Source organism: Microtus ochrogaster, chromosome 18 (assembly GCF_000317375.1).
Source record: "Microtus ochrogaster isolate Prairie Vole_2 chromosome 18, MicOch1.0, whole genome shotgun sequence".
In the NCBI taxonomy this organism is placed as follows: Eukaryota; Metazoa; Chordata; class Mammalia; order Rodentia; family Cricetidae; genus Microtus; species Microtus ochrogaster.
The window spans coordinates 44,354,736-44,370,183 of NC_022020.1; the positions used below are offsets into that span (position 1 = coordinate 44,354,736).

The 15,448-nt window shown below is 41.3% G+C and overlaps 1 protein-coding gene across 1 annotated transcript in view; it reads right to left on the bottom strand.

Annotated features, from left to right (window-relative positions):
- Positions 1-15,448, bottom strand: part of Fbn2 (fibrillin 2) — a 202,491-nt gene that overhangs the window by 81,441 nt on the left and 105,602 nt on the right. Inside the window, exons 12-18 of the mRNA XM_005356130.2 lie at positions 11,079-11,198; positions 9,216-9,341; positions 8,222-8,344; positions 6,527-6,649; positions 4,299-4,451; positions 2,312-2,365; positions 612-737 (exon numbers count right to left, since the gene is read on the bottom strand). Of these exons, the coding sequence (XP_005356187.1) occupies positions 612-737; positions 2,312-2,365; positions 4,299-4,451; positions 6,527-6,649; positions 8,222-8,344; positions 9,216-9,341; positions 11,079-11,198 (825 nt within the window). The remainder of the gene's footprint in view (positions 1-611; positions 738-2,311; positions 2,366-4,298; positions 4,452-6,526; positions 6,650-8,221; positions 8,345-9,215; positions 9,342-11,078; positions 11,199-15,448) is intronic.

Consider the following 15,448-nt stretch of genomic DNA (forward strand, 5'->3'; position numbering starts at 1 on the left):
TTCAATGATAGTTCCAATAATTCTCATTTTATGAAAATGGACTCAATTGTTCTGTGGGACAGTTTTGATTTTATCCAATCTCTTGAAGATGCAAACTAATAAAAGCGTTGGCCTGAAAGTCTCCTTATCTTCCTCCTTTTCCTTCTGCTGAATATAAATTACACAGGGGTTTGGTTTCCACATTCTTTTGTAAGTTACAAAAGGGAGAGACTTCTCTCAGCTATCATATTTAGGCATAGCAGTAACTAGTGGTTTCTTGATAAAGTCAAGGTCCCTCCAACCTGGGTCAACCGCACTTTCCCAACCTATCAAGTGTGTTAGCCTTTGAAGTCTACATCTCGCTGAAAACATTTAGGATTCAGATAACTACAGAGAAGCAGTCGGTGAACGATTCATTTGTACTCACTCTCTTGGGAAAAGACTGTTTCAATATACAGTGCCCCATCAAATTCGATGCTGTCCTGTAGAACTCAATTCTAATAATTTTGTATCAATGCACAATACAAAGACCATAAGAAAAGCTAGTTTTCATCATTAATTATTGTTTCTCCTCCGATCCAGGCAATTAAACGACCTGAGTGGCTCTTGTACATATATCCGCAGGGACTTACCGATGCAGTTTCTTCCTGAAGCATCTGGCTCATAGCCGCTGTTGCAGTTACAGCGGTAGCTGCCCCTCAAGTTTTCACAGATCCCATTGGCGCAAATGTCAGGGTCCAAAGCACACTCGTTGATATCTGCATGAAAGGCGGCATGTTTAACACTCACAGACACCTGTTTGCTGACACAGGAGGACCTAACAAGGAGCTTTCGGCATGTGAAGAATCTAACTTTGAAAACCTACCATTTGTATTTTAGAAAGAAAAAGGAAATACAATAAGAAAAAAACTGAAGGACACGACACTTCTCTGGTAAGTCAAGAGAAAGTAATGAAAGGAGCTGGCCCCGCCCAAATAGTTAAGCCATCTAGTAATGTCTATATTTTTGACAAAATTAATAAAGAAAAATTACAGGCTGTTGGCTCAAAATCCAAAAGAAATCTCAATTTAATAGGTATGATAGCCATCTAATTAAAACTTGGAGATTTATTAGGAAGGCCTGTATGACTTCATAGTCACAGGGTGTTCTTGCTTTGTTCTCATAATTAGCAATTATTTAAGTAATGGGATACATGGTGCTTCTCATCGTTCCTGAGTTAGAATGAACCCAGAAGTCACTAAAACATGGCTACTCGACAGCTCAGTTTACAGCAAGCTAAGGACATGACTGCTGCCTCGCTGCCCAGGAACAGTGGCAGGGGAACTCCAGTCAAACAAACACACAATTCCCAACAGGCAGCGGGCTTTGGTGGGAGGCCAATGACAGTGAATTAACGAAACAAACAAAAAACAAAAGAAAGCAACAAAAGAGGGGAAAAACCCCAACAACAAACTACTGTGTTGCAAAAGTCCCCATTTGGTTCACTGTGATCAAATTCTGGTGATGACTGTTCCCAGCAATTGGGAAGGATCTGCCAGTCAGAACATCCCTATAATCCCAGGTGCTGGGACAGGGAAAAAGGCTCAGGAATTAAAGGCCAGCCTGGGCTTCAGGGCACCATCTTAAAAAAGGAAAATGGAATTAGAAAGACCTCCTTAGAAACTCTCTTCTTATTTACCTATGTTTTCATTTTGTATTTGGGGAAAAAAATATCCCAGTAACATTCTGCCTTTTTCTGGTCTCAGATACTTATTTAAAATGTAACAGCACCGCCTGAAGATTTACAGTCCGCCCCAACGCGGTCTCAAACCTTTGCCCTTATCAACACAGACGCCCTTGCTTCTCTTTCGGAGTCTGGTTAAAGCATGACACACAGTTGGAAATAACAGACCATGAATGAATTTTATTTCTGCAGTTGGAGAGGAACATTTTGATGGTTTTTAGAGCATAAATGATCTTAGTTATTTCGGGACGGTGTATCCCAGACCTGATCCATATCAAATATCTCTTAAAGACAGGTATTTTTTTTCCTAGCTGTATCTGCATCATTATTTGGTGTAGTGCTGTCTTAAAGAAACAGACACATAAAATCATGGATATGGACTGTGAGTGAGATTCTCAGTGGAGCACTTTTAACAGATAGCTATTTATCTCTCGTGAAAAGCAGTCACGTGTGAAATATCACTTAACGCCATCCAACTTAACAGCTGTTTCTCTGGAAGACGGAAGAGGGTTCACCCTACCAATCTCCACTTCTTCATTTTCACAGTAAATATAACCATATTCCCATGATAAGCAGAAAGCCACGAGACTGAGAGTTGAGAAGGTTTACCTCTTCCATCCACAGTGATGCCCACGCCACTGCTACAAAGGCCTTGGAACTCAGCTGTGTGATGAAAACAGATAGGAAGTGTTAAGCCACGCCCACTCCTCATCCCTCCATTAACATAACAACGGAAATAAAAAAAGTTAAAAGAAGCTTATTCCATACTTTGTCATTAACATAACAATTTTATGTAAACTCATCTTAATAATGCAAAAAATCCACTATGGTCTATTTTCTAGACCATAATAATTTCAAGAATTCTAAGAACCACGGTAAAGTATAAGAAGTAGAATTCCTTGCAACCATGGGTAGGGATGATCTCACTATATTGATAAATGTTTCAATATTTTCCACATGCAACTTTAATCTAAGACATGCCACCACATTGCCTTTGTCTTCTTTTCTCCATGACAACATGTCGAGTCGAAACTTATGTCATCACAGTTGCTGAATACCAGGTAGTCTCCATTTTACATCTAATAATTAATCTAATTGTTCTAATACAGCCAGCTAGAAACATTTTTTCCCCTCTTACAAGGGAGTAAATTAACAAAGAGTAACAGAGTAATTTGCCCCAAGCTACTGAGGTGGGTAGGGAAATAGGCTTGGGTCCCAAGAGCTCTGTCACAGATGTGTCGTGTCAATGTCCCCTTTACAGGGCATCAATATTTTATCCTCAGTTATATGGAGAGACTACATTTCTTCATCAGTCCCTTACTGATATAGTTTGGTCTTTCCAACTTGGAAAAACTTAGACAAGCAATGACAGCTTCAGCTATGCTTCTCAAATAATTAATTTTTTTGGAAGTAAAACTTATCCAAGTGCATGCTTCTTTTGAGGCTAACATCCCTTCCCTGTTCCCAGAATACTCAGCCTTCTGTCATTTAAGAGTATCTCTTTTGGTGTATCTTCCCATCACAGGAAAAAAATCAATTGCCTATAGCTTCTCCAAACTGATAAATAAAATTGCCATTTCATTATAATTTTTATAGCAGACATTTTTTCACATGTAAAACTACTATTTGCATTCTCCTTTGCTAACTACTGTGTGCAGTAAACTTCTTTCAACAGAGCGTTTCCTGGCTGATTAGCATGTGTTCCTTGAAGAGTGAGGGATGACATATGAAATGCTTTCTTTCCATTTAAATATGTGCTTTAATACCTGATATTAAGTTTAGGATATTTTATCCCCCCTTTTTTTTCTAAAAAGAAAATGTCATATTCAGTAATTTGAGATGCATGGAATATTTTTCCAAATGTTCGAACAACCCATTTAAGACTGTCCACAGAACTCAAAACCCATCAACTTTGCAAGAAGTTCTCTCTTATCTTTCACGTGGAAAGAGAATCAACTAAGTATGCACCTCTCTGCTTCATTCATCCCCCTGCCTTAGGCAACAGCCTGCTTCATCCTTCACGCTTTCCCTGCCCGTGACCCTTTCAAGGTGCCGGTCATACACATTGTAATTCGTGTTTGCTGCCTGTGATCCCATGTATTTTCAACCTGAAGAAAAAGCAGGGACTCTGTTTATTTTCGAACCCCGCTGTCCTTAGGCATATTCTACAGAGGTTCCTTGAAAGTATGAACGGACAAAAGTCAACATTGATGGACCTTGGACTTGACATCATAAGGTGTCGAGACTTTTACCAAGTCAACCAGATTGTCTTGTGTTTATAAATTCAATAATGGCACATACATTTCAAGGTATTCTATATTCTCCATAACAACACAGATCAAGGGAACTGAGGGTAGCATTTGAATATAGAATCTGTACCACAATCACAGCGGCATGAGCAAAGAGTTGCTGTTCACTGTGATCATTGTGGCGCAGCCAAAGCTTACACAGTCTCATACTTCTGACTATGTGCCGCACACACCAATGTAAACTTGTTTTTTCTTCTTCAGTTCAGAATAAGGACAAAACACTTCGGAGCAGATGCAATCTTTGGACAAGTTTGTTGTTGAAGTTCTAGTTTCTTACAAGGGAATACCTGAATTTTTGGCAGGGCAAGGCTGGCAGGGCTCTCCAAAGCCGTAGTCTGGATTAGCACAGCAGCATTCAGACTTGGTCACCGCGCCAGGGAAAGGACGCACGCACACCCCCTTCTTGATTCCGCCATAGCAGGTACTACGCATGTGAGTGTCTAATGGAAATAAACGATGGTAAGAGAGACAGGGACTGTTAGATGGGACGCTTCTTTAACCCGAGAAGCTACGAGACTAGGAACTTCCAGAGGACATCTGCCATTTCCTGTCCTTTTAGCATCTTCACAGTGGGGAAATGAACAAAAGGGATCGACTGAAAACATCCCAACACCTGGAGTCCCTAGCCCTACCCTGAGCCACACAAGTACCCAACATTCCCCTAGTCTCAAGGTCTTTCATTGGCTAAGGATGTAGCAACAGTCAAAACACCACTTTGAGCTTTGATTGTGGAACTGTCTGAGCCTCAGCCTGGACCTTAGCTCCATTGAGGAGTTCTAAGGAGCAGTGAGGATAAACTGCCGTGAAGTGACTAGCTTGTTGTCTAGGGAATGGCTTGCTTTGACCTTTTAAATTAAAAATCTTTTTTTTTTCACCTGTCAGGATGCTGTTGGTGACCATGGATTTTTGTTTGTATATAAATAAGAAATCTAAGTTAAAGAGCCAATTCGAATAATTCATAGCAGTGATTTCTTCCTAACATAATCAGGGATGGTTCCCACTGTTTACTGGGTGGACCGAAGAAATCTACCACAGTATGAGAATAGCAATATATAATTTTCCACCCAAACGATGTGCTCTTGTTTAAAAAAAAAATTGAAATCACCGTAGTGATAAAAAATTTGCAAAGTCGTCCCAGTGATTTCTGATGTGCTCCCGGTATGTGAATAAAAGAATGAAGCCTTGGTTTTGAGCATGGATTTCATGAAAAATATTCATAGACTGGCTGCTGGAAATAGAACTAATTTCTCCTTCCCAAACCAGCTTCATGTTCACTTTTAGATTTCAATGGAATCCTGTAGGTGTAGACAAAAAGCAACGAAGCATTTCAAGACGACCGAACATATTTCAGCTGTCCGCACAGGAAGGGGCTGCATTCTTCTGGCTGCTAAGTGCTGACAACCTGCAGGCCGAAATGCAGCCAGGCCTGCACAGAGGATGCGGCCAAGGGAACAAATGGTTTCCATCTGCCGGCCCTGCCTGGTCCTCCTCACTCCTCCTGGGATTCAAGAGTTAGAAGTAAAGTCTTCACAACTATGGCTGAGAATTTTCTTTCTCTCCAAAACACGCTTTCAAAACAACCCTGCTGTTTTCCTGCATGAGTTGAAGATCCGAGGGTGCAAAATGACCGACTCATCCTTCAGGTTTCCGGAAAATACTTGGAAGGGAAAGCCCCATGATTGCATTCTCCTATCCTCCCTCAGGTCCCTGCAGCTTTACAGCCTAGGTCCTGAAGAGCCCACAGCATCTTTTCAAAGCCAATGCACAAGTGTTTTGATTCATTTTCATGGTACCCACTCGGCAGATGCTTCCAAAAGGAATTCAGAATGGCTCAAGGTAAAACGTATATTCAGCCTCCTATTTTCCCTTCAGGAGTTGATGGTTTGAGGCATAAGCTTAAAAACTTTAAGCTTTAGATAGCAATACACTTCTATAGCACACGTTACTTATGACTCAAGCTCTGTTTGGATATAAGTAAGAGTTTACATGGATGTAACTGTAATCCCCAATTTCATATCGGTTATTAATAATAACATGAATTGCCATTGAATTCGGAACTCTCATATTTTTGTATATCATCAGAAGTCTTGAAAGAAGACAGTGTGTGGGGGGGTCTCATTTTATAATAGGTATATTGAGATATAATGTACAAGCTATAGAATTAATTCACTGAAACTCTACATTTTAAGGGCATTTACACTCACAATTGGTTTTTAGAACATTTGCATGTCATTTAGTTATCATTTTCTTCTCTACCCTGTCCTTTCTGCCATAACCAATCACATGGATGAATGCAGATTTGCCTCTTTGGGGCATCTTTTATAAATGATATCACATACAAAATGGCCTTTTGGTGACAGACTCCGTTCACTTGGCACATGTTTAAGCCTTACTCGGGTTTTAGCATGCATTCTGCTTGTGGTTGAATATTACCATTCTTTTGTATTGATATATCCTATCTTACGTTATCAGAGATCACTAGGGACTATCAGGCCATCACAGAATGCTCACTTACCAACACATACACGTCCATCCACTCCCACAGCCAGGCCAGGGGGACAGTCACAGCGGAAGGATCCTTCGTTGTTGATGCAATGCCCATTCATACAGATGCCTGGGGTCTGGCATTCGTCAACATCTGCCCAGAGGAGGACAAAAGATGGTCCATTACAGAGTAGAAGGCTTTGCTCTCTAAACTGGTCTATCCTACTAGCCTTCCAACCGGGTAACTTGCAGAAAGAATATATAAAAATGGCAACCGACGTTCTAGAAAAATATAGACCTCTCAAGCACATTTTGAGAGTAAAATTGAGGGAAAAAGAGAGTCTCATAACATCCATTATTTATTTGATTATCTTGTTTACTACTATTATTATCTAATTCAAGTTAAGCGAAGTAAATATCTACAAATCTGTGAGCAATTTTTGCAATATTTTTCCACACAGAAATAGATTCTGTTTTGACATTAATCTCAACATTTCCTACCTAACAAAATAAGCTGAGAAAGTCCATGTAATCTTCAGTCCACTTGCATTTATCAAATGCTGTCCAACCCTAAGCAGCATTCTCAACAGCAGAAACACACCTCAGACACAGAACTGATAAGCTATGGCCATTTCAAGACACCTAGAGTCTAACATTAGTAATGAGAAAATTGATTCCAGAAGGGTTGACAGGTGAAACCTTCATACACGCATTTAACTTTCCTAAGGAACCCTGAGATGAAGCTCCAGACTGCCGTGCAATGCTGCATGATACATGATACAGAGAAATGCTGGTCACCTACCCTGTGCTAAGTCTCAGTCAACTGACCTGGAGATATCAAGGCAAACCTATAGCTTTCCACTTCATCTTGTATTCCTTTTCTTTTCTTTCTACATTTTTTTTTGTGGGGGGGGGAGTTAAAAGCTATTTGTATTGCATAAACTTAGTCCCATTATTATATCCCTACTGTCCTGGAATCTCAATGACATCATTGGAATTGGTAACGAATCTTATTTCATTCAGGTAGACTGGTAAAGTGGAAGGCAGAAAGTGTTCATTGAGCTGATTTCCTCTAAGGGAGGAAACTGGGATGTAAATAAAAGCTTGCTTCCAAGGCAAAACCACAAAATGAATTCCACGTTACAAAGTTCTGCTCGTGAGCATGAATGTCATACCATGTCATATAATTCTGGAAGGCCTCTATTTTGATTATTAAAATTATCACTAGAACTTAAAATAGCTAATGAAAACATCCAAATCACATCTTCACTTAATTAAGATCGTAAAATTCTGACATGTTTCCAAATGACCTGTAGATCACTGCTACGGAGAAGATGTGATACTGTGCCCGTAAGGAGTGGGCATAGAAAATCCAGGCCTGGAAATAGATAGAAATGCTAACTTCGCAAGGTGTTCGCTTACTCTTATTCATTTAGCCAACAATCAGGAAGAAATTATTTCCGTACTGTTTTCTTCAGACTTGCCAAAATCAATGTGCCATTTCCTGAAGTTTTCCTAGACCCTGTTACCTTGCAAAGGCACTCCTGTTTCTAAGCTCACAGAGTAGTTTCCCCTAGGAAGCTTCAGGTATCTCCCTTGCTGAACTAGCAAGAGAGGTGAATAATGAAATGGAAGCAAGGGAAATGGAACTATCCTCGCATGATCCGCAGATGAGAAAAGGATGGCTCCAGTCACCGTGACTGTCTTATCTCAACGCCGTGCGTACCTGTGCAGTAGCGGCCGTTCGGAGCCAGCACGAACCCGGGCTTGCATATGCACTTGAAGCTGCCGTCTTCATTGATGCACATCCCATTCAAACACATGTTCGTAGTGGTACATTCATCGTGGTCTGTGGCAGAAGACAGCATGGCTTTGACCCTGGCCTCAGAAAACCAAGGCTTCCTCTCCTTCCGTGGTCTCCAGTCAAAACTACCTCATATACGATCCCTGTGCGTGTGGGTACTGCTTCACTTTAAAAAATCATTTAGATTTCACTTTGAGATTATGATATAATCCCCTCATTTATCTTTTCCCTTTCTTCTCTCCAAACCCCTCCCATGTGCCCTTCTTTGCTGTCTCTCAAATTCACGGCCTCTTTCCCCATTGATAGGGTAGCTGCCGTTAAAACCATATAGACACCAGTGGCTTTTGTTTTCCCGAGAAGGTAACACGGTTTCAGTGGGTGTCCGGTTTTTGATAGAATTAAAGTATGGTAATCCTCAGTCAGGTTAAACGAGCTGGCTTTCCTTAGCGAATGTGTGAGTCCCACACCTCTTCTGACATCTCAGCTAAGCATGCCAACCAAGGATGATTGGCGTGCCAAACATGCCAGTCAGTGACCATGGATAGCAACTATGTCATATTCTCCCAAATTCAGAAGGAAGCTCCTTCTCTATCCTGTCAGCGTTATGCCTGGCATCTAAAATACAGCACAGCACATCGCAGAAGAATACCTGTTATTTATACTTAAGTATGCACTGCTTAAGAAAAACAAGAGACGTCATAAATCATGAGTTGTTGTTACATGACTAATTAATTAATTATATCATGTCATTTCGATACTCATGCTAAATACATTCATATTGTATATACCTAAGTCATGTGACCAGCTTTCTGCCACACGCGAGATGTGGGAGTCTTTGTAGAAATCACGTATGTGGTTCTAAAGAAAATGTATATCCTCTAAAAACCATTTTCAAGGGAGAGAGAAAACGCCATACCGACACAGTTTTTCCCATCTGTGGTTAATTCAAAGCCAGCGTTGCAAATGCACTGGAAACTTCCATCTGTGTTCACGCAGCGGCCATTTTTACAAAGGACGCCATTCTGGATGCACTCATCAATATCTGAGAAGACGAAAAGAGAGGCAAACAGCATTCCTTTGCAATGCTTGTCAATAAAAACAGTAAGAGAATGCACGCGACTTGAAATACTCGCTGCATTTTTACATGTGATACCCAAGAGCATGTTGCTTTCTCACTAACTTGTCTTCTTGCGTAGAAAGTGTAAGCAATTCCACAAACCGGATAGTAGGTAAAGAGGGAAAGAAAGAGAGAAGGATGACAAGGTTGTCATCAGTCTGACTGCAGGGGAGGGGAAGACCATTTCGGGCCACTAGTGCTCAGGGTCTTAGCTGAGGTCATTCTTGTGGATTGCTGGGAATGTCCCTAGTGCCGGGCTTTTTGCTAGGCCCACAATGATGCCCTCAATCAAGAGATCTCTTTCCTTGCTTCTCCTTCATGTTCTTCTCCCCTTCTCTTTTCCCCCTGTCCTTCCCCTTTGGCCCTCCCTTCTCCCCATGCCATGTTCTCAATTTTCTCAGGAGACTTAATTGTCATCATAGAGCCTTCATCCAGCAACTGATGGAAGCAGATGCAGAGATACATGGCTAAGCACTGGTCTGAGCTGCCAGAGTCCAGTCAAAGAGAGGGAGAGAGCAATAAGAACAAAGGGGTCAAGAGCATGATGTTGATACCCACACAAACACCTGACCTGAGCTAGTGGGAACGCACTGACTACAGACTGACAGCGGGGGAACCTGCATATGACTAGACCCTCTGAATGTGGGTTACGGTTGTGTGCTGGGGCAGTCTGTGGGGCCACTGGCAGTGGGAGCAAGACTTATTCCTAGTGCTTGAACTGGCTTTTTGAAGCCTATTCTTTTTGGGGGAGATGCCTTGCTCAGCCTAGATATAGTGGGGAGGGCTTTGGTCCTGTTTTAAAGTGATATGCCAGACATTGTTGACTCCCCATGGTAAGCCTTACCCTCTCTGAGGAGGGTACGAGGGGGGCAGAGAAGAGGGGGGGATTAGAGGAGGGGAGGGAGTGGAAACTTGGATTGGTGTGTAAAACGAGAAAAGATTGTTTCAAAACTAAAGAAAAAAGGAAAGCAAGAAGGAAATGGGGTGCAGTGAGATTAGGAGCAGGGGGGGGAGGGAGGCTGGAATTATTAACGCAGCTGTTTAGGGTATAAGGGATGAAGAACTTTAAAGTCAGAACCTAATGTTGGGTAAGGGAAAGAAATCACAGGATTTCTGGGTTAAGGGCAATAAAGACCAAAGGCAGGCAGGAGAAGTCGATCCAGGCAACCACCGCCCGTGGGTGAACAGGAAAGGGGAAGAGAAGTGGAGTTGTTTGGTAGATGAATTCTGAGATGCATCAGCAGTGAGGTAGGGTTTGGATGACGGTGGTGGTGGATGAAGCCATGGGACTCTGCATGCAGACAAGGCACGATGTGGTGTTGGATTGCGAGGTGGGGCTCAAAGAAAACAGTAATTGAAAACGACAATCAATCTTAAGCTCAGCGAAGGGTAATGCTGACGGTACTGGAAGGAGGAGGCCATGCTGTATGGGCAAAGAAGGCAGACTGAAGTGTTTGGAAGCCAGATACTACATTGCCTGGGTTCTACATGCACACAGTGCTTAAGTTGAAAGGGAGATTCTCCAAGGGCATTACAAAACAAATCCACTATGCAAGAGTGCTTAAGGGATTCGTGCCTCGTTTTAGTGAGTTCCCTTTAACTCCAACAGCCTTGCTGACTATCTCACAGAGCCGTTTTCTCTGCGCAGAAACCCCGCTTTACCGATGCATGCTTGCTTCGTAGGGGTCCTCTGGAATCCAGCGTGACATTTACAGTAATAGGATCCAGGTGTGTTAACACAATCTCCATTAGTGCAGGGATTTGATGTGCATTCATCAACATCTGTGAGCAGCAAAGGAAACCATTACAGGCGTCACTCAATTTGCAGAAATGTTTGTTTAAAGTGCATTTAGCCTCCTAAACTTGAGAGAAGGCCAGCCCGTGGTAATAGTCTAAATAGCGGAGTATTTATAAATGAATGAAAATTCCTTTCCTCAAATACACAGCGTCCAATGTGAAGATTTACAAAAAAAAAATAATGCTTATTGGAGAGTACTAGAGAATTTGCTTTAATCAGGAAATAATGATTTTTTTTTCAACTGGAATAATGCCCAGTGATTAAGGGCACAGACCTTGAAAAGCAACAACGTGAGTTCCAACAAACTATAATAGTCAGAAACTACAGCAAGCTAGGCAACATAGTAGCCTAAGGCCTTAGACAATGTCATGAGAACAAGGAATGGTTTCTAAAGATACACACACACGCACATGCATGCACACATACACGCACACACACATGTGAACACTACATGTGGTCAATACAGTTAGTTTTAGAGAACAGGGCTGATGGACTATGGGACTTTCTCTACTACTGGGTTGTGGACTCTACTATCGAAACACAACTAGGTATTCACCGAGGCTTTATTTTGTAGTAACAAACAAAGTACACAGATAATGAAAACTGATTAAAAAGTGATTTTTTTTTCCCTATGAACTCCAGATTTCCTGCAGGTCTTAAAATTGGCACTGAGGATTTTTCTCACAGAGAATAGAATTCTATGCAATTACTATCTGATCTGAAAGACGTGAAAGCTGGAGTTTTTTGTGAAAAGTCTTTTAAGGCTCAATTAAATGTGGCTCCATTTCAGAACCTTGGGTGTGTAAAACAAAGGACTAGGCTTGGCAATTCAGACCAGGCAAATCCCAGGGAAATCACTTGTGCCAGTGTAAGTTGAATTTATCCTCCCTTAGCAATGCTCACTAAATAATATTTTGAATGCTGGCAAGTTAAAGGAGCTGGCGTGGTGGCTTGCCATCCCAGGTACATGCAGAAGCCATCAGCATTATAATTTTAGCTACACTGGAGAAAACAAGGCGATCTCTTTGCAGGGTGACTATTTTAATAAATAGATCGCCACTCCTACAGATGTCATACCACAGGACTGCGCTCTCTCAATCACACCAGCCTCGTTTCTATAAACCTTCAGATGGAGTGTCATTAAACCCTCGCTGGTAAAAGAAGGCAAGGCAAAACAAAACCTCACGGTGAATATAATTAAGACAACAAAGTTTAACAGGATTAAATGGTTTTTCAATTCATTTAAAGGCCCTTTCAGCCCATTAAGACTCACGTACATTGATACTTTTGGTTGATACCATCAATTCTACTGAGCCAAAGGAATGAAGCAGGAAAAACAGGGAAAAGAGAGAGTTTAAAGCATTAGCAAACACAAGTGGTATTACTGGTGCACTTCCTACTATGAAACAGACCTCCAGTGCACAGTGCTGAGAATCACTTCGTTTGTCTAGATGGACTTTACTGACGTTCAACCATTAAAAAGGATCCACAGAGGTATCTTGATGGAAGCCCCAACATAACACTGTTTAATTGAATAAAATTAGAGACCACACAGCTAACCTCCCCTTTCCAGGTAAACTGTCTGGGAAGCCATGGCAAACAGGAAGAGGCTACAGCCTTCAGCATGTCTTCCTACTTTAAGATCCTACACCCATGGCTTATTGTTACCATGACAACTCTTCCTGCCACCCTGTCATTCAGCGATATAAAAGCTGTCTCCTAGTCTCCAAGGGCCCAGCCAACAGATAGGCTGTATCTGTTCATTTATTTTTATTTTTTCATTGGCAAATTAATTAAGTTGCTTTATATGTCCATATGCCTTTTAAACCTCATTTGTTGATTTTTGTTTGTTTAACAGGATTATGATTTGTTGTGTTCTGTTTTATTTTTGAGACAGGGTTTTTTTTGTGTGTATTCTTGGATGTTGTGGAACTTACTCTGTAGACCAGGCTGACCTCGAACTCATAGACATCTGCTTACCTCTGCCTCCTGGGTGCTGGGATTAAAGGTGTGTGCCACCATGCCTGGTTGAATTATATTTAATTTTCATTTTTTACCTTTTTTTTATAGTTCTGGATCAAATCCAAGATCTTAAGCATGCAGGCAAACACTTCATCATGGAGTTCCTGCCCCAGCTACCAGAGATTTGGTTTCAGAAGAAGCACAAGTCACTATCACTACCTTCTGAAATGTACATTTCATGTCTCTTCTCTATTCGGGATCTCACATTCCAGTACTGCAAAGTGATCACATTTGCCTTTCTTAAAGGGACAGAGAGCGGGGCGATGGTGGCGCACACCTTTAATCCCATCACTCGGGAGGCAGAGGCAGGCGGATCTCTGTGAGTTCTAGGCCAGCCTGGTCTAGAAGAGCTAGTTCCAGGACAGGAACCAAAAAGCTACGGAGAAACCCTGTCTCGAAAATCAAAAAAAAAAAAAAAAAAAAAACAAACAAAAAAGGGACAGAGATAAACAACTATCAGAGTCACTACACTGGTTTTTTTCTATGACTTCATTAAGGATTGAGAAGGGTTAAGAAGAATTCATGGGAATCTTATGAAAGAATTGTGGAAGTATTGGCTATTAAAGTTGTTGAATTTTCAGACACTATTTGAGTTTAAAAGTTTATCCTTGAAAAATATTTTATATATCAATTTATAACATACTCAATTTGAAGAGCTCCGTATTAGCCGTAGCAGAAGAGGAATGGGTTTATTTCCCATTGTCCTATAATGCAATGACAAGAGGTAAAATGATTTTAACAACCACGTGACTTGCACAGGCACCTAGGCACTGCAGAACTTCACACCAAGAGTAGAACAAGAAGAGAAGAAGAACATGCTGAGCAAAGGCCACTGGTTTCAGGCTTCAGGGGCAATTCTAGAAGCAAGAAGGGTAATTCTAGAAGCAAGAAGGGCCAAAGGTTTTGTTGTTGTTGTTGAAGATGATGTTGTTGCTTTAATATTTAGCACAGTGATTTCCTTATGCTTCAGTAAGCATCTAACAGGAGTTCCAAAAATAAGGGCAATCTATCACCCCTCAAAGCAATGCCCTACTTTAAGGAGTTACCATTCTTAGTCTAGCTACTGAATATTAACTACTAGTTGAGTATTCACCCAGTTTTCCCCAAAATGCTAGTTTGTTCCTCATGAACTCCAAATGATTAAAAGCTGACACCCCAGAAAGAGAATGGTAGGTTTAGAAAGACCAAAAACTCTTTTTTTTTTTTGCTGAAATTGTGCTTCAGTATTAAGCTATGCCTGTGTGAATTATAATAGTGTGAAAGAGAACCTTGATGGGATTTCATTGTTGAACAGTGAGATCCATCTCTATCGTAACCATGGATATCTGGGCACACTGCAGAAGCTCCAGGCTTCCCTAACATAGTAAACCATGCAGATATACATTCTCAATGCCACAGCAGGCAAGGGTGATAAGAAGTGTAACAAGAACCCTTCCTTCCTAGGGCTTGATATGCCAGGCCCTTCAATGTTAAATTTTTAACAAACTCATCTCCTGGGCATGGCTGGGTGTGATCTATGTCCCATCTTCGGGTGAACTGAGCAAAATCCATGGCTATGATTCTGTGGAGGATGATGTTCAGGGAGTGACATTTGCAGAGGGAAGTCAACTTGAACAACCCAAAGCTTTAGTGGGGTTCTAGCTGTCCTTTCTAGGCATGAGTCTAATGTTGGACAAATGGGTAGACCTTTGGCTAGTATCTAAAAGTATAGGGTATTTTTACAGATATGGCCATCTGCATCAGGACTTCAGACCTGGTAAGTCCAAATGAGGAACCTAAACAACATATCCAGATTCAGTTTTCAGTATCTGGGCAACACCATATGTGATGGGTTGTGTTTCTCTTCAGTGATTCAGAACGTGAGGAGAGAAAAGGAGATGTGCTGAGTATGGCTTTTTATACCCCCCCCAAGGAAATTCTGATTTATTCAGAGAGTGAAGTCATAGCTCCTATAGAGCCTGCTTCTGAGCTCATTGTCTTCCTTTGCGTTGTCATGTCACCAACTATGACTATAAATCAATAGATGGAATTTAGGGACACAGACTTTTCAAGACTACATTTTAAGTGTGTGAGAAAATGGCATATGCCTTTAATTCCATCATTTTGGATGCAGAGGCAGGTAGATCTTTGGGTGTTCAAGGCTAGCCTGCTCAAAATCGTGAGTTCCATGGAAAGCCAGAGGTACACTGGCTTTTTTTAAAACTTTTTTTTT